This window comes from Gymnogyps californianus, chromosome 1 (assembly GCF_018139145.2).
Source record: "Gymnogyps californianus isolate 813 chromosome 1, ASM1813914v2, whole genome shotgun sequence".
NCBI classification, from domain to species: Eukaryota; Metazoa; Chordata; class Aves; order Accipitriformes; family Cathartidae; genus Gymnogyps; species Gymnogyps californianus.
In genome coordinates this window covers 129,692,339-129,716,711 of record NC_059471.1, presented here as the reverse complement: position 1 = coordinate 129,716,711, position 24,373 = coordinate 129,692,339, and the positions used below count along the sequence as shown (strand labels likewise).

The window sequence follows — 24,373 nt, the reverse complement described above, 5'->3', positions numbered from 1 at the left end:
GTTCGGGCACTCTCACTGCGTAGACACAAGCAAATAGCAGCGCCCCTCAGGCTGGCTTCTTGATCACGTTCTTTAGTCTTGTCATCAAGCTGGCATAAGTCAGTCATAGGTAAAGCAGTGAACCTGCTTGGATTTTAAGGACACAAATCATAAAAATACTTCAGGCCTATCCAGGAACCTTGTGAGAACCAGACTAGGGACATCTTTCTTTTTCTTATTGTCTACAGAGATGGGTACCATGTGTCACCATATGCTGCTCTCCTAGACTGTCTCCTGGCATCTTATCCTAGGTTGGAGTGATCCTGAGCTAGAGACTAGTGGAAGGGAGGGGTAGTGCTATCAAAATAGGAGCAAAGACTGAATGACACAGTGCCTTGGCACATCCGGTTGGTTTCCCTTGTACTGTTTCTCTGTGTGCACCAAGACGGAAACACTAATGTAAGTGGGCCTTGTGTATGCTTTATTGGAAATCAGCCTGGTTAGAGGTTGATGCATGTTGCATGCAGTGAGTTAGGTTGGGCACATAGTCTTGAACTTGCTGGATTCTAACTTCCTGCACTGTAACTTCCCTTTGCCTTCAGTTTCCTTGCTTGTCAAATAAGAGCTCTATTTGCAGTCCTCAAAAGAGAAAAGTTCAAAAGCACCTGGCATTACTATGTGGAAGAAATAGCAGCAGCATCACATGCATGTGTGGTGCACAGCTGATACTAAGATTGTAGACCTGAACCTTTGCATAAAAGTGGTGTCTTAAGTGCCTAGTTATGCGATCCAAAGTCATGGAGTCAGAACAGCCCCACAGATTACCAGCTGTTTAACAGGTGGCTGGCAGTAAGGGATAAATGTTCTTAACCTTATCCAGTTGCAGAGGAATGTGTCTAACCATAAACAGATAATCTGGGTAAAACAGCTAGTGGCTGTCAGATACCACGGGTCGTGTAGCTGCTGTAATTGGTTGTTTTGGATCATGTGACAATGTCTTAACTCATCTTCATGCTTAATTAGTATTTAAAGCCTACAGTATTCTTGTATAACTAGTTCACTTTCTAGAAGAGAAGACATAACTTACCTGTGTGCTTTTCTTTTTCTTCAGATCTTAAATCATAAGCAAATAATTGCTTTGTGGACCAAACAACAATGGAAAAGAAGTGGTAGAATTCAACAGTGAAGGAGCTGCTATCTTTTCTCTTGGAGGTTTTCCATGAGCACTGAAGTCATCCATAAAGAACTGCTTTGAAGACTAGCTGAGCTGTTTCCAGTGCCTGTTTTTCTTTTCTCAGAAGGGACAGCCTTCTTTTCTAGTGTCACTGCATGAAGATAAATAGGCTGAATCATGGACAAAATCTTTGGTATTGTTCTGTATTTGGTTTTAACAAACAGTGCTCTACTAACACAAAATGTAAGAGCTAAGGCCTTTTTTTATAATTGATATTTAGAGATTAACAAAGTCATATCCATTTGCATGAATGTGGATAAATTGAAAACTAATAAGCTTTCTATGCAACTTTGGATCCATACGTTTTTACAGTCAGAAGGAAGACTGCTCATCCTTCAGCAGTTTCAGATGGATGGAAGTTTGCATTTGCTAGTCTCAGTTCTCCAGCAGAAAGTCAGTGCTACAGACAAATATTCTCCAAGATAGCTGTCTCCTGGAGTTGGCAGAAGACTGGCAAACTGATCATCTCCTGATGGTGGCTGACTTTGTGATAAAGCTACAATTCAGTTTTTTGTTGCATTGGAACAAAGCCGCTGCTATTAGCAGTGGTTTGGTTTTTTGTTAGAACTTTTGATATTTTTTTGCACTTCTGGTGTTCTTTTTTTATGTCTTAGCTTCTGCTTCACATTATTCTAAGAGAATGTCAACCTACCCATTTCTAAAGAATAATATGTTTTTAGGTTGCTTGTGACTGAAGAGAAAACTTGAAAACTGAGGTCATTTATACACTGAGTCTCGAAAAGAATACCATATATTAATGTTTTCAGAACGTCAAGCTATGGAGCTTGTATGTTTTGTGACTTCTGCATGCTGGTTGTTTATGAAAGCTGAAAGCCATTTCAGTTGATTTGGAAGTTGGTACATGTAAAGAATCATGAAGGTTTGACGATAACCAGAGATCAGAAACTCCCACTTCATCTTCCTTCTTGTTTCACCTTATGCCCCTTGTTCCCCCACCAGGCACTACTATGAAGAACATGTCTCCATCTTCTTGATGATCAGCTTGTAGGTACGGGAAGGCTGCTGTTAGGTACCCTCCCAAAGCCTATGCTTCTCAAGGCTTGAACAAGTACAGTGCCTTCAGCTTCTCCTCAGAGTACAAGTGCACTGACCATCTTGGTAGCTCTCCACTGAACTCGCTCCAATTTTATTGATGTCTGTCTTCTTGAAGGGGTCCAACACTGGATGAAGTATTCTAAATGCAGTCTAATGTGTGCTGAGTAGAGGGGGATAATCACTACCCTCAATCTACTGGCTAAGCTCCTGTTAATACAGTCCAGGATGCTGTTGGCCGCCTTTGCTGCCAGGGGACACTGTTGGCTCATGTTCAGCTTGCTGCTTACTGAGATCCCCCTGCTTCTTTAATTTCAACCTGTCTAGGTCTCTCTGACCGCCCAGCCATTTAGCATGTTGACTGATTCTCCCTAATTTGGTGTCATCTGCAAACTTGACAAGACTGCACTTTATCTCCCTGATGGAGATGTGAAATGGGACCAGTTCCTGCATAGACCTCTGTAGTACTCCACTTGTCTCAGCCATCCAGGTAGAGTACGACCTGTTAGCCACTACCATCTAAGCCCAGTCATCCAACCAGTTCTTTACCTGTCTATAGAATCACAGAATGGTTTGGATTGGAAGGGCCCTTTAAAGATTATCTAGTGCAACCCCCCTGCAGTGGGCAAGGACATCTTTCACTAGATCAGGTTGCTCAAAGCCCTGTCCAACCTGACCTTGAACACTCCCAATGAGGGGGCGTCCACAACTTCTGTGGGCAACCTGTTCCAGTGTCTCACCACCCTCATTGTAGAAAATGTCATCCTTATGTCCAACCTAAATCTACCCTCTTTCAGTTTAAAACTGTTGCCCCTTGGTTGCCCCCTGTCCTGTCACTACAGGGCTTGGTAAAAAGTCTTTCCCTGTCTTTCTTATAAGAGTCCCCTTTAAGTATTGAAAGGCTGCAGTAAGGTGTCCCTAGAGCCTTCTCTTCTCCAGGCTGAACAACCCCAACTCTCTCAGCCTTTCTTCATAGGAGAGCTGTTCCATCCCTCTGATCATCTTCATGGCTCTCCTCTGGACCCACTCTAACAGGTCCACGTCTTTCTTGTGGTGGGGACAAGACTCCAGGTGGAGTCTCACGAGCAGAGTCAAGGGAGATAATCGCGTCCCTTGACCTGCTGGCCACACTTCTTTTGATGCAGCCCAGGATACAATTGGGTTTCTGGGCTACAAATGCACATTGCCAGCTCATATCTAATTTTTTGTCCACCAGTATATCCAAGTCCTTTTCCACAGGGCTGCTCTCAATCCATTCATCCCCCACCCTGTATTGATATTAGGGATTGCCCTGACCCATATGCAAGACCTTGCGCTTGGCCTTGTTCAACTTTGTAAGGTGCGTGTGGGCTCACTTTTCAAGCCTGTCAAGGTCCTTCTGGGTGGTATCCCTTTCCTCAAGTGTACCAACAGCACAACTCAGCTTGGTGTCATCTGCAGCTTGGTGAGGGTGCACTCAATCCCACTATGTCATTGATGAAGATATTAAATAGTATTGGTCCCCGTGTGGACCCTTGAGAGACACCACTCATTGCTGGCTTCCACTTGGACATTGAGCCATTGACTGTAATTATTTGGATGTGGCCATCCAGCCAATTCCTCATCCACCTAGTTCACCCATTCAAGCCACAATGTTCTAACTTGGATACAGAAATATTGTGGGACATGGTGTCAAAAACCTTGCTAAAGACAAGGTATAAAAACTGCTTTCCTCTCATCTATAAATCTAGTTATTTCATCATTATAGAAGGCAGTTGGGTTGGTTAGGCATGATTTACCCTTAGTTAAATGTATGCTGACTGTTCCTAACCACTTTCTCCTTCAAGAGCACAGAAATGTGTCCCAAGAGGACCAGCTCCATGATTCTCCCAGGGACAAAAGTGAGACTGACCACCCTGTAGATCCCCAGGTTGACCTTTTAGTGCTTTTTAAATATGGATGCACCTTTTCTAGTTTTTCTAGTCTAGTCAGGGACTTCCTCAATCTCCATGACCTTTTAAAGGTGATAGCACTCAGTGACATCAGCCAGCTCTCCTAGCACCTCTGAATACATCTAATCGACTCCCATGGACTGATGTGGATCAAGTTTTCTCAAGTAATCCCTGACTTCTTGTAGTTTTTCTTGAGCCCTTTGACTAAGCACAGAGCCCATGAGACCTTGTTAATGAAGACTGTGGCAAGGACATCAAGTAAGCCTTCTCTGTCTGATATCCTTAAATCACCCACCCCAATTCAGGAACAGGCCTGTATTTTTCCTCCTTTATTCCTTTACAGTTAATGTAGCAGCAGATGCAGCTCTTGTTGCCCTTGATGTCCTTTGCAAGTCTAAATATAGCTGAGCCTTGGCTTTCCTGACACCATGCTTACCTGTCCAGGCAGTGTTCCTAAATTCCTCTATTGTAGCCTGCCCCTGCCTCCACATCTAGTATAAGCAATTTTTGCACTGGAGCCCTGTCAGGAGCTCCCTGACAACCTCCAAGCTGATCTTCTGATTTGCCTGCCTGTTTTCCTGACCATCAGGATGGCCTGTGCTCATGCTTGGAGAAAGTCCTCCTTAAAGGCCTGATGGCTCCCTTGAGCTCCTTTACTCTTCGGAACTGTCTCCCGTGTTATCCTGCCTACCATCTTCCTGAATAAGCGGAAATTTGCTCTCCAAAAGCGCAGGGCCTGTACTCTGGTGCTTACCTCCCTCACTCCTCTCAGGATCTGGAGCTGTTTCTTGGTCACTACAGCCAAGGCAGCCATTCGTGCCCACATCCGCATCCAGTCCTCCTCTGTTAGCGAGCAGCAGATAGAGCCGCACGTAAGCCCTTGCTGGCACATCCGGTAGCCTGTGTGAAGAAGTTGTCCCTGACGCTGCCCAGAAATCTTCCTGACTGCTTGAATTGCTGCGTTGCCTTTCCAGCAGATGTCAGAAGTTCCCTCATATGTGCCAGACTCTGTGAGTCAGAGACTTCCTTGAGCTGTTTAGAGAAGGCTTTACCTCCTTCCTTACTCTGATCTGGTGGCTTGTAGCGTGCTCCAACCATGTCATCATCCCTACTGGCCTCTTCTGGGATCACAGCCCACAAGCTCTCAGCCAGCCTGTCACCTGCTCTGTATCAGAGCTGCGTACATTCAAGCCATTCTTTCACAGAGAGGGCAGCCTTTCTTCTCCTCCTCCCTCCATGACTTTCCTGTAGAGCTTCTACACATCCACCGCAGTGCTCCAGTCATGCAAGCTGGGTCACCATGTCTCAGTTATTCCAACAATGTTGTAGTTCTGTGAGCTTGTGGAGAACTGTAATTCTTCCTGCTTGCTTTCCATGCTGTGTGCATTTGTGCATGTACCTTCGTGCCTCCTTCTGCCAATTTTTTTTTTGCTTCTAAAGTCTATTTTGTTCCTGTCACCCTGTACCCTTTACTTTCAACCCCTATCCACTACTACTTAACTGTGGGTTGTGATCTCCCTTCCCATCATTCCTACTTCAGAGCTTTCCTCATGAGGTTGGCCAGCCTGTTGACAAAGATTTTTACATTAGACAGCTCCATAGGGCATTTAAGCTACTCCTGTGTGCTTTTTCTGGTAGTGAAACCTAACTAACGGTTACTAACAGTATGAAAAGGATCACAGGTAACTTATGGCCATACCCTGTTCTGTTGTAGAAAGTGGAGACCGTACAGAAAACTTGAGATCTTTCCTTATTGCTACACATACCATTTAGATGTTTACTTCCACTCACACAATTTCTTCTGCTGTTTGCAGCTGCACTGCAGGAGTATTCAACAGGATCTTTTGTTAGAGGTAGACTACCTTACCTCTACTGCTGTCTGTAAATTTTTGCTCATAACTTATTAAAAAAAAACTTGTTAAGATGTAAAAAACTTTGCCATATCTTTTTGTAATGTATACCTACACTTCTTATTTAACTGTGAAAGTAATCTTTAACCTGAAGTGATTTATTTTATGTATGTATTTTTAAGTCACAGCTCCTGAGCCAAATGTCCTTCTCCATTGCACCTTCAATGGGTTTATCAGGATGATGCTGTCTACTTCTTAGTAACTTTTTAACAAGTTTCTACTCAAAGATGTCCTTTGTCATGTGTATTGTGGTAAGGGTAAAACTGTAGCTTGTTTTCCTGCTTGGACAAAGTCTTGCTTTCTGCTATTAATATGAGAAATAATGGTCAAAAAAAAATGATTGTTTGGAGGAACTGGCTGAAATTGTTCCCAGAAACTATACCAGTTAATCTAATACACTGCATTCATCCTGTGCAATTTAATACTAAACAGCATGTAAAAGTTTCACATAGGGTGTGGTTTTGAAGATTCCTTGACACCTGATATCACTGACTTTGTTTCCAAAGCAAGAAGCAACAGCCTTCAAAAATAGTAAGCAGTTGTGGTTCATTAACCACAGTTGCCGGAAGTCTTCAGCATAATTCATGGCATTTCGGAGCTTTGTCAGAAGTCAAAAACCCCACTTACATGGCAGGCTGATGTAAGACCAAGAACTACAAGCTCTATAGTGTCTCTCTGCCTGCTTTAACCCACTCACTTTGCACAGTGTCTGCTGTGCATGAGAAACTTCTACCCACTAGTAGAAGTATAGACTTTGCAGTTTTCAAAGCAAGAATAAAGCTCAGGGCTTTTTTAATTGGTATTGTTGTTTTCTTTGGTTTTTATGATGGGTAGATTCTCCTGCCCCCATAGGGGTGTGAAGCCAGGCATTTGGGAGAATAAATTGACCTGACTTCCTGACAGTTTTGGTGACAGCATTTGCAGTGCTGTTCTCCATGTCCCGCTCTCCAAATGTCTCCTGCACAATAACTGAAGAAGAATAAACATTTTTTCTGTGAAAAATTTGTGTCCAATCTTATCTTGCAGTGAATGCAAAAATAGGCAGTTTTCAATAGCAAAGAGTAGAAGCTGACTCAAGATGCAGTTACTTCTGACTTGTGTACACACAACTTGAGTCCAGGAAATGCTGACTGTATTCCAGGAAGCAAGCCTGCCCTCTGACACCCCAGAGTCCCAGCTCGTGCTGATGTTGAGACCTGATTGTTGCTAGTAACAGAAACTCACAGTGAGCAGAAGCTGCTGCTAAGTACTTGTGCTCACAAGACATATCCCAATTGATTCCTTGGTCCTGACTCTCCTTTTCTTTATACTGGCTTTAACCTATGGAAGCAGTGCCTGCAGGAGATGTTGCTCCTCAGTTATCCCAGAATAAATGAGATCAGAGCTCGAGTGCTGGCGTAGAACTGATTTTATGGATTTTGGGCATCAAACAAACCACAGTTGTCAAGGCAGCTTTGTGTTGTGCTGACATGCACGGGCTAGCTTTTGGTTGTTTGCAAACACCATGTCCTGGATCTAGCTGTGCTGGTTGAAAAGATATACTGTCTTCCCTTTATCATTGGCTGTGCAGTTGTTGGGATCAATATCTAATAGATTACAGTGTGAAAGCAGTCATGTGAGTTGAAAGAGCTTTCATTGGTGCCCAAGAGCTAATTTCATATGGAGCTCCACAGGTAGAGTTGTGAGGACTGGCTTCCAGGAGCAGGATTGCAGCAAAGGCTAGGGACAGCAGGAACACCAACAGGTGGCACGGTTGTATTTTGAGCAGACTTGTATCTATGCCTTAAAACCAGGGGCTGATAACACCTGGCAGACTGTAAGGAGGTGATGCACACCTTATGTGGCACACTGCTGCTGGAACACAAGTTTGTAATGCTCTTCAAGCCGTAGCAGGTTAATTTACTAACACCCAAAGCAGCAAGGGGGAGGTGAGCTTGTGTGCTCCCACTGTCTCTGGGTGCAGTTTGAACTGTGGCGTAGGTAGAAGGACATGCAACGTTTCTATGGACCCTAATGAGCATGTGAACAAAATTCTGAGGAGCTTTGCCTTAGGGTTGACCTCAAGGGGACTTTCCTCCTTGAAAGGTGGTGAGTAGAGTTGACAGTGTGGCATCATGTGGGCCGCTGTGGCTTAATTAGCGTAGTCATGGAAGAAATCAGTGTATCCTATGCCCGAGGATGTATCTAAGTTTCTATTTTGTCAAGTTTTGTATGACCCATGTATAACCCTTGAGTCAAAACTTGGGTCTAATGCAGCTTCTGCTTCATCCCTGTTGGATATCTGAGGATGGGCCCGTGAGTCCCAAAATTTGTCAATTTTTTCTAGCAGTTAGACAAACTGTGCCTCTCTACTGAGAAAAATTCATCCCTAACCTTATAAATCTCAAGTTTCTTTCCCATTTAGGCTGTGTTTTCCTCTTCTATCGTATCTAGTCATGCTTGTTTGGCATTCCTCTTCATTGGGGGATTCAGTGCTCTTTGAGTATGCATTTTTGATCCTTGTTCGGTTCCCAGGGGAGAGGGGGGAGAAGAGAGTGGAGAGTTGGACCAGGAAGATGGAACAGAGGGGAACTGAGCGATGAATGGTAGGTGGAGGTAAGTGCAAATAAGGTCCAGAAATTCTGTGTACAGTACTGCAAAACAGACTGTTTTTTAGGGCTCCAAGGGTAAACTCATCCCAGAATCACCTCTTGCAATGCTTGCCTTATGCTGCAGTAGGCTGCATCTTGCAGTCCTGGCAACAGAGGAGCCATGCTTTTCCATTGATATCAGCATTTCCCTGCTAGTTCTGGTTGAGAATTACATATTCAGAGGTTTCACTTCCAGTTGCAAGTTCTCAGTTGTAAGTGAATTTTAAGCTAACCTAAATAATTTAACTAAACTAACCAAGGAAAGTCCTTGGTGGTGATCGTGTCTGTCACTCAAGCCAGAGGACTGTCCCAGGGAGACAACATTTGAAAAAGAAGCGAGAAGCTTTAGGTGCCAGAGTGGCAGCCTGAAGCTCTGTGTGTCTGGGTGGTGTTGCTCTGCTGGGGCAGGACTTGCTCCAGGGCAGAACCCAGCAGCATAGGGGATTATTCCCAGGTTTCCTCTGCTGTGTGGAAAGTTTTCTAAGGAAGGCCGTTGATTTGGAGGGAGGGAAAAAGGCTCCTGAAGAAGAATCACCTATGGATTAGCTGTTTTGCATTAAGAGCTGTAGGAGGCAGGTTGCTGCCCACTTATTCAGACAAAGGGCATTTGGTGAGTGTGGGGGTGGCTTACCCTGTGGGATGGTTTGTGGCAGATGTTTCCAAGGGCCAATCGTTTTTTTTTTTTTAAGAGGAATTAGAAATTGGCTAAGACACATGATGTTTTATATTATCTTTAGAACATCAGAAAGAGGGGCCTGGACCCTTCAGGGAAATGATCTCAGCAGTATCATCATGATTTAGGGTAATGCAAGGCCAGCAGGCAGGCTAGGCCGAAGTTTGGATTTCAGAGGAAGAAAACTATAAGGAACTGGCTGTGGGACTTCAAGGTTGAAGGCCTTTATGGCTGAGGGCCAGCCCATGGGGGTGGGGGACTTGTTCCTTGTAAAAAGATGTTGTGACCCAGGGATGCTGCGGATCACATTTCCCATTACACGTAGACTGCTGGTGTCCTGTACTTGTGTGCTGGGCTGTGAGGACCCTTCTACTTCCCATCTCCACCGCTTTTCTTTTCCCCCTCAACAGCAGGAGGAGAAAAACTTTACCAGGGCAGCAGAATTTTACCACTGAGGAGTGGAGCGGGTTCCACGCAGTTTTATTGCTCAATGTCCTTGCACGGTTGCTAAATTACGTCTGCTCTGAAGCGTGCCAGCGTCCTGAGAAAAGTTTCGCTGGCTTCCAGTGGATGTGGACCTGGTTGGTTCCTGTGGCCAGCCTAGCAGGGAAAAAGGTCGTGGGAAATAATACCTAATTTGGGACTCCTGTTACATGATCCCCATATATGTCAGTGCATGGAATGCAGCCAGACTATTTACTGTTCTTTGGCTCCGTCATGGCTCTGAATCATGAGTTTTGCTCAACAGCACCGGTTAAATATGAAAGTCCTCTGGTTCAACACTGCAGTATATCAACCAGAACTCATTTAATACGCTTTTTCTAATCACTATGGTGTCACAGTGGTAACAAGTATATGGTGAATTGAAACATTGCAGTAATAAGTAATGTGCTCCATATTAATAATTTTTTATCATCTGGTTGTTTTTCAATTCTCTGTTTCTGGAGCCAAATAAATTATGACAGAAGTTCATTGTAGTGGCAAAATCAAACACTGAAAGATCAGAGAATGCTGAATTCAACATTTTCTGCACAATCTTCCCTTATTCCCCCTGTACTTAATGCATTCTGAAAATAGACTGGTATTTTCAGCAGATTCCTGTCGCTGGTAGTAAATGGATCCTGCTTCAACATTTCATTTGATTTTTTTTGCATTAACTTTGTGTAGCCCCTGGCGTTCTCTCTTAGGCATAATCCAAGATGTACTTTAAATAATTCACTTTCTTTCAGATGTTTTTGAGTTACGACGTTCACACCATAGCATCTGACCATTTCACAAACAAATTTTCTTCCCTCTAAGACAGATGGTGGTACGGTCCCCTTTTTACAGGTGGGCAAACCGTGAGATTACAGTGAGATTACGACCAAGATGTGTTCACTGATTAGGGAGCATACATGACTAGGTCTTGGCTTTCCTGCATGCTTGTGTAGTGTTGGGGCCTTCATATGGTTAAGGTAGAGCTCTGTTCACCTTCAGTTCCAGCTACAAGCTACTAGCCAGATCTTTTGTTGCACACATGGGGAAACAGGGAATGCACAAACAGCTTCAGCATGGCAATACATGTATGAATTCTGTTTGGGTGAAACTCCGTGTGTTTAGGCAGCAGAGAAGATGGGCTTCCCTGTGCTCTTGTCCTCCCCTTCTGCTAGAAAGAGTAACAGGGCATTCAGGAGAACAGTTGTTTATAAATGAGCTGTACAAGCTGGTGCTTTGACTTGTTCAGTAAAGACCAATGATGTCTGGAAATCTTGTGCTTCATGTGTGTGCAAATGTTTATGTTCTGTATATGTGCATGAATGTGTGTGCCTCTGTGTATTGTGCACTGCTCGTACGGGGAGGGAAGTATGCTGAAGAGGTAAATTATTAGCCTCTTAGTGCACTGGAGCTTTTAGAGTAGAAAGGGTTTAAGTTACTACTGTATTCGCCAGTAGATCAGCGCTTGTGTGGGGCTGTGAACTGTTTGGGGTCCATTTTCTCTAGATGTAGCAGTCCCCACTGAATTGTGCTGGAGTGGATGTGGGGAGAGGGGTGCTTTCATCTGCTGCAATAGTAGGATGGTTAAAATCTGTGCAGCTACTGGCCCAACACAGACATTTGGCCAGTGTCTACATTAAATATGTGTTCAACTGAATGTTTTGGTTTATGTACAGCATGGGGGAGCTCAAACAGCAGTACAGATAGCATCCAGTTCTTCAGAAAGGCATTTAACAGCCTTACAGTTGTTTTTCTCTGCCTGCCCACCTCCCACCTACATCTGCCCTATTTATGCTGAGGATGTAAAATGTCAGCCTGACAGTTCAAGTGTGGCAAAATAGCAAACAAATGTGAATAATGGGAAGTCTCTAGCTGAGGCTGCCTAACATGGCACCACCTGCCATCAGTGAGAAAACACGGGTCTGTGAGTGTCCAAGAAAGAGTTTGCTGTACTGTTTCAGGCCCTGGAAGACCCATGAAGATGGATGCATCCCTTTGCCATTACCAGGCTCATCCATTTAAACTCCAAGGCTTTAGAAGCAGGGCTCTAAGTGCGTGTTTGTGTGTGTGTATGGATAGGTGTCTGTTGTTACCTAGAAGAGCTGTAAGCTCAGGGGGACATAATCCCAATCTTCTGCTAGAATTCTATTTTCTCTCATACTGTAAATTCAGGAATTACATGATACGCAGCCTATTTTCTTTTGTTCATATCTACATTGTCTCCAGATCCTCAGGCTGAGGACAAAGACCAGTACAATGCATCATTATAAATCTGTGGAGGTGGCATAACCGACCTACATTATATCTCTGAGGATTATTTCTTTGGGATTTAATCTTTTTTGTATTCATAATTTTGTGAGCATCCAAGACACTGCCTCTGTGACGAGAGTTGTTTCACCCACAGCATCATTTCTCTCTCCCAGCACATCATAAGGGCAGTAAAAGGACAGCAATTTTAGCACCCATTCCACCCAGTTTGCATAACAGTGACATTATTGGCCTTTTGAGCATGTTTCTGTATGTAAAAGGTATGTAAAATGTCAGAGCTTTCAAAAGCTTGAGATGCCTTACGTTCTTAGCATCTGACATTAGACAGGTTAAGGAGCTTGCTAGGATGACACTGTCCAGAATCAGCTTTCACAGGGAATTGCATTATTGAAAATGCATCAGTTATACCAAAGTAATAAAGTCATCTATTACCTTGGGATTGGCTTAAAAATCATAAAATCTTAAAGAGTAAAGAAAGATGAGAAACTGGTAGGTAGATATAAATCTATATATCGATAGAAATAAATACCAGACTGATTCACAAAACTGGGACATCTTGTTTGCAGTGGGTGGGAACTTGGACGCCAGCTCTTCAGCAGAAACACGGCGGAGCTGGACATGCAGCTCTTCGCCAGAAATGTTTTCCTGAACTTGACTGCAAGTTCATCCCCTGTGGAAATATTTCCAAGTGCTTCTGGTATGACCGGCCAGCAGGCACCGCTCTAGCATCAGCTATTGCTTGGCTTGCAGTGGCATCTGTTTGGCAAAGGGCTCCTCACAGTCCCTTCCAGCTCCCTTTTACAGGGGAATGGTGTGGCTATAGCTCAAGGCACCAGTTTGGCCTGGAAAGCTCAGGCATGGCCCGAAGGGGCTGTGAGCTGGGCAGTGAGTGTATTTACCTGCTTCCTGACACAGGGAAGGGGTTGCCACAAGATTTGCGCTTGGTTACTGCAGGCAGTTCTTGGACTTGTCCTGGGTTTCAGATATAGCAATGAATTGTTACTGGCAGGTAGCTGGTCAGGAGGGAGGTAATTTTAACGGATTATTATTTAATGCTCTGTGCTTGGAGGTTTCTGGAGGAGCTACCTGAGCGGATTTTCAAAGAACTGGGAAAATAGATTTCCTAAGGAAAGGCTTTTGCTTACTGAATTGGATTTTAGCCCTCGGAGTGCCCAGTGACTTGCAACCAAGTGCCCTTGTGCAAACACAGTTTGCATACCCCTCAGCCACATCCAGACATGACCTGTTCTAATGCGCTTCTTTCAGTACAGCTGCAAATCCCCCTCCCCCTTTCCCCCACCCTCTGATCATACAGGTTTAGATCCCAGACTATTAAAGCAGTGCAAAGCCTGCATATTGCAGACTAGCTGTAATTAAATCTCCCAGCTGCAGAAGTAGTTTAAACAGGTACAGCTGCAACTGACTGAAATTTTTCTTTACTGCTGTCTGGGCTTAGACCAGAACAGGGGTCTCGCTGCCTCCCTGGAACAGGTAGGGGAGGGAGCTGTAGGAAGAGGGCAGAGAAGGGACAGCTTTGTCAGCTAGAAACCTATTGAGTGACCTCTTTGCTCTCTGGACTGAAGTGGGACCATTTCCTCTGTGCGCTGACATTTGCTCCAGCCCTGTCCTTCAGCCGCTTTCTTCACCTCCGCTTCACTTCGTAATTGCCTTTTGTATTGTTGGTTTACCCCACCCATCCCCATGCTCCTTCCCTTCAGCGTCTCCTCTCCAGGGATTCCTCTGCATGAACCTGGCCAACACAGGAGGCACAAAAAGAACAGTCATTGCTCTGCTTTTGTTGCCCAGTCCTTCCCACTCCTGTAGGTTGGGTCTGTCTTATTTGAGATCTCATGCCACTTACATGCCACACTCAAACAGCTTCTGTTTGAGAAGAAGAAAAACGTATGAGGATCCTTTTCTTTTTTCCTTTTCTTCTTCCCATGCAGATCTCCTGGGGTACTCAGAGTTTGACCTCTGTGGGTTCTCACACCCTGGCTGGAGCTGCAGGAGAGTCAACTCTTAAACAGCACATCATTTCTTACTGATATTTTGTGCATCATTGTGTTACCGTGTTTATGCAGTTGTTGCTTGCAAACAGCACTTTGTGACTTTGGCTCGATTTCCCCTCTCCTCTCCTCTGCCCCACGTCTTTCATTTGTTCCTAGTTTTGTCATGATCTAGGCTAGACAGATTGGAGACTTTTAGGCTCCCGAAGGCCTGCATTTCTAACGTAAGAAAACAAGTGGAAAAACACTTAATCTTTTTCCCTTGGACTGAAATCCTACAGGCTCCTTAATCTATTACAAAGGCACATAAAGGGCATAAGCAGCATTTATTTTCCTTTGACGGACATCTTTAAGGGGGGCGGGGGGTGGAGGAAACACAATTCAGTTGAGAAAAGAAGAAACCAAGAGGTAGGATTCCTGATTTCTGCTCTCGGAAATCTTTGGCCACTTGTGGGCTGTCTCACTCGGAACTTGTAACTTAAATTTGGTGTCAAAGTTTATCGAACTGTTAAAGAATAGCTGTTGCTACATTTTCTCAGGCTCTTGCCTGCAGGAGGTGATTATGGAAAAGGTAACATTTCCCTTAACGGCTGAGCTGCAGTCGATTTAATTTGCAATTTGTTACGAAATAGTAGGTATTGTTTTACCTTCCTTCATCCCCAGGCTGGGGGAACGGGCACAGTGAGTTCCAGAGATAAATGGCGAGCCAAATAATTACAGGCCTGGCTCCTAGGGGTGGCTTGAAGATTAATGGCTGTTTGTACAGCACTTTGAGATCCTAAGCTGAAATGTGCTTTTAACTCCAGGGCACTGCGGACTGGAGGTGATGGGTACGCCTGGGCTGTGGTAGAGGTCAGCACTGGGGGGATATCAGATCTTTTGAAGCAGAGAAGCAGCTCCAGGGATGTGGCCAGCCAGGCACAGGGAGGGAGGTTTATGTTAGATCTGGGAAATGCTCCTATGTAGGACGAGAAGGTGGGAGGGAGAGCCTGTCCCTTCAGGCTCGTTGCTTTTAAGTAGATGTGGCTGCATGGAAGAGAGACCTGAGGAATAATACATCCAGCGAATGCTTCTGTATCCATCTTTCTGGTCTTTCTATCAATCAGCAGTGTCCCAGCTGGTAAGAAGAAGTCAGTGCTCAGCTGTCATGGATATAAGAAGAAAACAGCTTGAGTTGCCTTCTGATGCCAGCCAGAGCCTCCTTGGTCTTTTCCCCTCGGGAACCCATGGGTGACCTCCATAGGTTGCATTAAGCCAGAGCACTGCATTTCAAGTGTTTTGGAGCTAATATGCTGCAGGCAACCACAATTCGTCTAGGCTGGGACACTCACTGTCATTATCACATGCAAGGAAACTTTTCTGTCAGGTGCCTGCACAGTATCGGAGTCCCAGCCTGGCTTTTACAGCCCTAGAAGGAAGTGCTGAGTGCATTGCTTTCTAATCTTGCCGGGGAGATTTTCAGAGGGGAGGCTGTGCTGTGGGAAGCAGTGTAAGATACGGATGGATCCAGCCAGCTTGCGCTTGTTTGAGTCCACAAGCAGCCACCAAGGGCCAGGCACTCGGGGAAAGTTCTCCTTGTCCCGTGGGAGGAGCATGTGTGTTTGGAAAGATCCTTGAGCGCAGCAGCCGCGGGTGAAGCCGGAGGGGATAATTTCTACCTGGGTCTCAGGAGTCCCTCCGGGTGGTGCAGGGAGCAGTTCAATGCTCCCAGCATGTCCTAAGCAGCAGCTGGTGGTGCTATGTGACAAGGCTCTCCAGGCTCCAAGGTACAGGGACTCCTGGGGGACTGGCTCTGTTAGCAACAGCAGTGACCATGGGGAAATGGGACAGGTCAGGTTATGGCTGGGGAGTCTGCACTGTACAGATGCAGTGAGTCCATCCCAAATCCTTTGCTACTCATCTCGTACTGTGGGGGAAGGAAGAACAGCTTATATCCTCTCTGCAGCACAAGGTTTCAGGAGAACATCCAGCACCTCTGAGCTACAGAACATCCTCCTTTCTTTTGTTGTCTTCCTGTAAGAGGCATGTTTTAACCTTCTGTCAGTTTAGTGCTCAGCCCACCACACAGCAGCAGCATACATATGGCCCTTCACCTGGTAGGACTGCGTTCCTTGTGCTGAATGTCCTCTGCTTAGTATCTTCAACCCCCCTTTTGGGTTTGGAGATGTCATTGATCCATGCCAGTTCCTATCTTGCTGAATCAGTACTCTCTGCAGCATGTCCAACAGCTTCCTGCTAAAAAGTCTTTTAAAATGGCTAGTGGTAGTCAGGGACCTCACCAGTGTCAGTATTGTCCATCTAGTTGGGGAGAATTTGCTGGGGAACAGACCTGTCATCTGATCTTTGTCAACTCTTTTTTTTTTCTCTTTGAAGCTTTGACTCCTGGTTATGGGTAATGCGGATAAAAGTGTCCATCCCCACCACCCCTGCCTCTGGAGAGCAGCACGCTGAAGAGGAATGAAAGGGCCATGGGAATGCTAAGCATCGTTTTATTATTATGACCTTTAAGGGGACAGTGGGAGGATGGAGGAGGAACACAAGGAAGACACTAAGACAAGACCACACAAACAGCGCTTAAGGGGGGAGAGCAAACCCAAAGGGACTTCAAGAGACAAACAGATGGGAGGGGAGGAAGAGAGATGGAAACAGGAGACTGAGCAAGACTGGCAAGGAATGGCAGAGCCACCTTCTTCCAGTTTATCCAGGGAGCGGCAGGAGCAGACCTGGGGCGCTCTGTCCATGAGAAAACAGCCTTCTGTGCACCATTCTCCCATTTTCCTGAAATCTCTGCTTTTGCTCCTCCAGGCAACCATTAATCTAATATTAAGCCCCTTAACCTCTCTAATTGTTCCCTTTCAGTGTCAGCTGGTTTCCTATTAACCTTTCAATCTCTCAGTAATGCAGTTACTTCTGACTCCAGCCAGCCCCAGCTCTAAAGCTTTACCTCCGGCAGTGAATTTTCCAAGCTTTCACTTTTTTTCTCTTTCTTTTCTGTAATGATTATTACTGTTGTTAAGGAGCCAGTTTGAACCAGCCTCTAAGTGCACAGGGCTGAACGAGTTGGAGTCTATAAATAGCCCTTCACTAACCTTGCGCCTTATTTCATTAAGTTGATTGGCTTCCCTCTCTCCACTTCATTGCATCTCTGTCTCTCTCTCCCCTCTCCATTATCAATGCTGGTTCTTTTGTTGCTATCTGAGACACCTGCTTGTTGATAGCAGGGTTGATCAGTCCTAGGCTTTTCTCTCCTGAACAAAATAGCATTGTTGATGGGGAAGCATCTCTAGAGTTTCATAACAGAGGGAAAGCAGAGGGTGAGGCAGGCCTGAAACAGCAAGTCAGAAAATGTCCACATCGTGCAATAGGAAATTGCATAGCTGAGCACCAGTCACAGGGACACAGTTTGCTGCCTATAGGCTGGGTTTTTCCTGTGACGCTCAATGCGATTATACTTGAATGTAGTCTCCTGTGCAAATCCCGTTGTGCAATATCGAAGTCAAGGCGTCTGCCCAAGGACAAATGGCGCTGCAGTTCAAATTGAGAGTGCTGGCCTAAAGCAGACATACAGATCCCAGAACGCAATGTGAACTGTCTGCTGCATCTGAGACAGGTCCTCTGGTGACTTTGACATTAATTGATATAGTGCTGTTGCTTGACCCTGTAACCTGGCAGAGCATACTCTGCTTCACTGGCCATCGTCAAGTCGCAGCTCAACAATGTCTTCGTGCTGTGCCTCCTCTAACAACTCACCTGCTCCTTGTAGTGCTGATGCAGTTCCTGAGCTCTGCTCAACCCTGGTACCTCTCCCCAGGGCCTGCAAACTGCTCCTTTTTTTGTAAAATACAATGAATGTTTGCAGTAAAGACTGAGTGGAGCAGTTGCATGAGGTGACCTGAAATCTCTGGAGTCAGTGTGAATCACAGCTCAACATTACAGGGCTGGGTCTGAGCAGCACTTGCAAACTGCTTGCGTGCAGTGATGTAGTGGGGCAAAGCATGTGCTGGTGCTTCACAAGTACTAGGGGTGCTATTGCAGTACCATAACAGGTTTTGTTTGATGGACCCAGCAACAGCAATGGCTTCCACAGGTGGGGAAGCACCATCTCATTGCAGAAGAGCTGGGATCAGGGATCCAATCATGCCTCTGTTTTGCTGCATGCTGAGGGGCAAGTTCTTTCCCCATGGAGCCTCATTTTTCCCTGAAGAAAGAAGAGAGACACTCGGAGGAAATTTTTCCAGTCAATGCTTAGGCTGACATTTACAGCCTTTTGCTTCAGCTTGGAAGAAGAATTTATGTATCTAAAAGCTCCTCTATTTTTTCTAGCTGTATCATTTGTCTAACACCAGCTGTTACCTTTCCCTGAGAGTCCTGCCTCAAAGTAAACAGCAACTTACCAAAATAATAGGAGGTATTCTCTTCTGCTCTCTGTGCAGCTCTGTGTGTCCCTACTTGCCCACTTACTCTATTCCTTGTTGTTGGAGGGCAGCACCGAGCCTTTGTCTTATTTTCTGGCAAATGACCTTGGTCTGCAACAGGGCAGGAAAGACAAATAGTGAAGAAATGAGAGCTGGTAATACTGTGGTTAAAGGAGAAGGTTAAATTCTGGTGGCTTCTTTGTCAACCACCGCGTTTGACAGGGGGAAATGTTTGTAAAAGCGCTGCGTGCGTGGAAAGCCCCCCCCCCCAGCCAGGGCAGGTGGCAGCTGGCACTCACACCTATCTAATAATACAGGTTCTCCAGAATGGTCACACGCTCACTTTCCATCACTCACAGCCTCCTTGCCTTCTTGTTTATCCTTTTAAATCCTCAGGCCCTGCCTTTGCTCCCGTGCCTTTTGGGTGCCCAGGACCCACCGGGACGAAGGAGGCCCCCCGGGTGCTGCAGCGGGGCCCCAAGGTGGTCACTGGGGCAGTGCCTCTCTCCTGCCTGCCCCTCAGCCCTCCCCGCTACCATTTTGGCTGCCATTAACTATGGAGGGAGCTCAGGAAACTCTTCACGTCATGACTCTGGGAGCCTCATGGTGAGCGGGCTGGCGGCTGAGCCAGGCCCCGGCCGTGCTTACAAAGGGCTGGGTTCAAGCCTGGGATGTTCCCCCTCATTTGTGGGGGAAAGGGAGGCCCAGAGGCCTCTCTGGTCCCCACTGAACTGTGGGGCAGCAGAGGAGGATTGGGTGCTGCTTTCCCTTCCTGGGCCTGCCAACGGGTGCCATGTCAGGGCAGGCACCATCTTGGGGTGCTCCCCTTGGTCCTGAGATGGCACATCAGTGGGGTCTCCGGGGCTCAGCAGGGAGGGGGGTCTCCACGAGCTTTGTGGTCTGCCCATGAAGAAGGGCAGCCATTTTGCAGACCCCACCAGTGAGGGAAGGCCCTGTGGGGACCGCTGTTGTGGCTGTGGATGGGGTGAAGCCCCTGAGGCCAGTCAGCGCCCCCCTAACAGAGCCCCAGCGGAGCGAGGGGCGCAGCCTGGCCCCAGAGGAGGACTTGGGGGCTGAGTCGAGCTGGGTACCACTCTGAGAGCAGGGTTTAGCTCCTCAAGCACCTATGCCGAAGGCAGGAGAGGAAGAAAACTCCCCCAGGTTACACCAGGAGGTGCCCACTGTAGATGCAAATGAGCGCTTACTTTAGCATAGCTTGTTTCCTCTCCACCTTTACTCCCCCAGGAGGAGGAGGAGGAGGTGCGGTGGCAGAGGGAAGGGTCAGGGAGTGTGGCTGGTACCGCTTCCCCCCATGCTGCTCCCATGCCGGCAGGGTTTGGGGGCTGCTCAGGGCCCCTGCAAAACTTCCTGGCCCTCCTGCCCTTTGCGGAGGGTCCCATGCTGCCTATGGGAAAGTCATAGCCCATGGACACCCCATTTGACCCACTGATGAGCATGCTGCCCTTCTCCAGTGGGCACCGTGCTGTCCCTAGCTGCCGAGAGAGGGGAGCAGGGCTGACCGGCGCCGGCAAGGCCTGGTGGGACGGTGGCATGTGGTTGCAGAGTGACATGGACTGCCTTGACGTCTCAGTGTCCTGCCTGCCGAAAACACTGCCTTGCAGTGAAGGTAATCTGGAGTCCTGGGTCAGTGGAGCAGAACAAGTGTTCAGAGAGGAAGCCGATGGGAGATGTAACTCAAAGCAAAGCTACCCCTGCTTTTTTGATCTGCATTACGACAGGCGAATGGTATCAGACCCTCCCTTAGCTACACCCCATTTTCCCTGGCTTCTGTGGTCTGTCCCATCTACTCCCCTTCCCTGGGAAGCTTCCTAAATATTTACCCCAGTGATCAATCATATGACCCCACTGTGGCAATGTGATACGGCTTTAGCTGTCCTAATCAGCTTAGCTTGGGCCCCTGACCCCTGTCATCTTATTTTAGGAAAAAACTTTACACAGTGCCTGGTGAGGGCTGTTCAGTCCAGAGGATTTAAATCCAAAGTGAAAAATAGCAACACAGACTTTTGCTTTTTGATTTTGTAGCCAGAATTCAGTTTATCATTACAGCTTCTGATTCGTCATTCCTCTAGGAGGAGTTGAGCTTTGAATAATACACATAGGTTTCAATTGCATGGTAAAATATTTGACTCTTTTGACTCTTAACAAAAAAATAGCCCAAATACTAAATGTTGAGTGCTTTGGCTGAAGCACTTCAGAGATGCTCAGTCATCCAAATGGACTTGGACACTGAATCACTTCCCTCCTTTCTCCTCCCAGCTTTAAATGATGTCCTTTCAAGCAAAATGGGCTCTAGAGAAAAGAAAAGTGTTTGATGCAGGGGACTGGAAACATTTACCTTGAAGCTCAGGGGGTTTTGTGGGGGAGACACCAGAGGAGAGATGGGCCTAAAGATAAACACATGTTCTTGGAGTATTTTTTTCTCCACAGAGAGACATCTCTACTCTGAAGCACCAGCAAAAGTCAGAGATGAACGAGCAGCCCAGAGCAGCCAAGGCCCCAGCTCATCAGCTGGTAAACCAGTGATGCGGGTGGGAGAAAGTATGCTGATAGCTAAGTCTCTTTCTGAGGCTCCAGGAGTGTAGTGCGAGCCCTCCAGACATTATAAGAAAATATGAACTACATCAGGTCTGGAGGAGCTTGTTTTATTATAGAGATGAATACTAAACACCTTCTCTCCACTGCATAATCTCTGAAGGGAACAGACTGGCTTTGTGAAGGAGAGACAGATGAGGGCAAATTAACTATACTGGGGTAAAAGAATAACTGGAAATATGTTGTTGTGTAAGAGGAGGGTCTGGCAGAAACAGCACCTTCCAAAGCCTGAGAACTACTACCAGTGACAACTACATCCAGTGTGCTGCCAGGCCAGGAAACATCTCCAGACCTGCCTGAGGGCTTTCCCAGCCCAGCCCAGCTGCTGCAGCAGCCTCTGCTCCCAAGCTTCTGAAGCACCGTCCGGATGCAACAGGAGGATCTTCAAACTCCCTGTTTGCCACATCTCCATCCCTTCCCCCTCTCTGTGAAGCGTGTCCTTGAGTGAGTTAATCATCCTGCTTTCTCAGCAGGTGAAAAGATCCTCCTTTTTAGCATCCCAGGGGAGACATGGCAACTGCCCAGGCGTAATAGAAGACTTTGAACATCCTCAAGGTTTTGAACTTGTATCGTCCTCTTGACACCCATGACTTGAATATAGTCTGGAACTGATTAACTCGGCTGCTTCGATCTCTGGAAGGGAATGTTCTTCCTGAAGTTAAATATTTACTCATCATTGCACATGGACCAGGCAGTACAGAGGCTAGGGATGCATTTGCATTTTCTCCCCATAAATTGAAAGAGAAAGGAGCATCCTCCAGCATTCAGTGCTGCAATTTCCATTCTTCATGGTAGTCCAGTCATGCCCAGTTCAACCTAGCTATCCTGTTAGCTTCAGCAGCACTCCTAAACTCTATGGCCATGAGATTTGTAGCTCGCCATGGGGAGCCCACATTGCACGCCCAACAAATACCTCGGTTCCAAAGTACATCCTCAGAGAACAGCATGAATCGTGTTTCTGAAAATCACGTGTCTCTAGCACTTACAAACGCTTTTGCATGACGTTGCTTTGGGAGAGGTAGAGCTGCCCCCTCCCTAGCCTTCCACCCGCAGAAGGACTTTTATGGTAGAAGTAATTTCTATCTTAGGCAGCACCACAGTGAAGTGGTTAAAATGGGAAAATCTGAAGCATCAGTATGAGCTTTTAGAAATACTGGGGTATCCCCATATTCCCTCCAGCTCCTACCTGCTGTAAATGCCGGTGTGTGCGCCTTTGACATGCCGATATAGCCAACAGGTACCTATCAGCCCCCTCCACGGCTGCCCAGCATCAGACTGCTCCATCCTGACCGTGGCAGGGCAGAGCGAGCTGCTTGCCAGCCCCAGGACCGGGTCTGGTCCCCAGGACACCAGCACGTCGGCGCTGCTGGATCTGTGGCGGGGAGGGAAGAGAGGCCAGGAGGTGTTTTGGCTCCGCGCAGGGCTGAGCAAACACAGCAGATCTTGCCTAGGAATAGGTGCAGTTCCTGGCCACGGCGGTGACGTCCCTGCCCCTCCTTCTAGCAGAGGGAGTCTCCTGTTTCCTCTGGCTCAGGCAGGGACTCCTTTTTTTTTTTTCCCCATCTCCATGGCACCCCGCTGTTAGCTTACCATTTCAGGCACCAATGACAGCAACCAAAAAATAATACCACTGTACTCAGTTAATCCATAGGAAAATCCCACATCGGCACACAAAAGGTGGAGACGATGCTCACTCATTTTCCCCTAGGGGCCTTGGGCAATGGAAATTTTCTCAAGCTCCATTCATTAACGAAATAGATGAGCAGTTATGTAAGGTCACGTGAGGGAACTGGTTGGGCTTTGGTCAATGAAAGAGTTAGTCACACATCATCGAGCTTGATGGGCCTGGGAGGAAACGTGGAGCCACCCTTTGTTTGTTCAAGGACTGAAGAGGGAGAATTTTAGCCATAAATCCTCATTACCCCCTGAGCTTGGGCACCACCTTTACAGACTAGGCATTGCAGGAGACATGTGTGGTGCTAAGCAAAAAGCAGGGCGTTGAGATCTGTTGATATCCTCACCACCTTCCTCTTCCCAGATCACTTACCCCTCCTCTGAAGGACTTAAGCAACCACCTGATGATTTTGGGGTGCAAATGTGCTGTTGTGTGTCCCTCAAGCCAGTCTGCTCTGGAGGCTCTCAGGGGGTAAGTAAAAGAACATAGTACGATTCAGCAGTCATAGGGCAGATGATAAAATCTGCATTAGGGCTCTCAGGAACCACTAGAACGTTACTAGGACATTCAGTTGGGGGAGGATTTTCAAGGATCTCTTCTGAAACTTGCCCATTACCAAAGTTTATTCCTGATTTGGACTGTTGTCTCTCATACTTTGAATCAAAGTATATGATGCCATCATATAGAATTTCCCTGGGACTGACTGTTGGAGAGAAGATAGGGCACTGATTGGGATCCACACTTCAGTACCCAGTTAGACATGGTCTGGAATAATATTCTCCCACTTCTCACTGGCTCTTGTCCTCTCCCCTGGTAGCCCAGCCAGGAGTCCTCCAGTGCCCTGAGTTTGGGTTACCTTGGCTCTTGGCTCTTCTTAGCTTCTGCTTTGGGGCTTGCAGTTCTGACTTTTACACAATGACGTCTTGCAGAAGACAATCAAACCAGCTTTGTTTTCTCTCATTTGCTCTAACCCCTGGATGCTGAATAACCAGCTTCAATCTCCTTGTGTACTTTCACCTTGCAGCCAATCTCTTGAAGGTCATTTCAGACCGTTGGACTAGCAAGGCAGCAAACTTGGCTGGCAGCCTCCACAGGACGTGGAGCAGCAGTCACTTGGCACAAGCTATCAGCAGGACTCGAGCCTGATGAGTGCAGAGGGCGGAGGAGGCCTGGAAAGGAAACTCATGTGCGGCAGGTAGGGAGGATATGTATGTCAGCATGTATCCGAAGCGTAGTTTGATCCCTGAGGGATCCCCATGAGTGGGAATTGTGTAAACCAAAGTCCCTCCCATGTTTGCTGGTCTGCCCTGAGTGCTGAGGTTGTGAAACCCTGGAAACCTGCTGCGAGGAGGTGCTCACCCTGACGGCACTGCTCAGGACATCCTAACCCACCCAGGAGGGGCTGCATTGCAGGGTGCAGATTCAGCCCTCAGTAAAAGCCCAGCTGTCTCCCTGAGCAGATGGTTTCCAGGAGGAGCCACATTCCTGACCATGAGGAGCTGAAAGGACCGC

General features: G+C 46.7%; 1 protein-coding gene across 1 annotated transcript in view; it reads left to right on the top strand.

Annotated features, from left to right (window-relative positions):
- CD58 (CD58 molecule) overlaps positions 1 to 6,903 on the top strand; it is a 39,170-nt gene extending 32,267 nt beyond the window's left edge. The window contains exon 10 of the mRNA XM_050893944.1: positions 1,091 to 6,903. Coding sequence (XP_050749901.1) covers positions 1,091 to 1,104 — 14 coding nt within the window. The 3' untranslated portion in view covers positions 1,105 to 6,903. The remainder of the gene's footprint in view (positions 1 to 1,090) is intronic.
- The last annotated feature ends 17,470 nt before the right edge of the window (positions 6,904 to 24,373 follow it).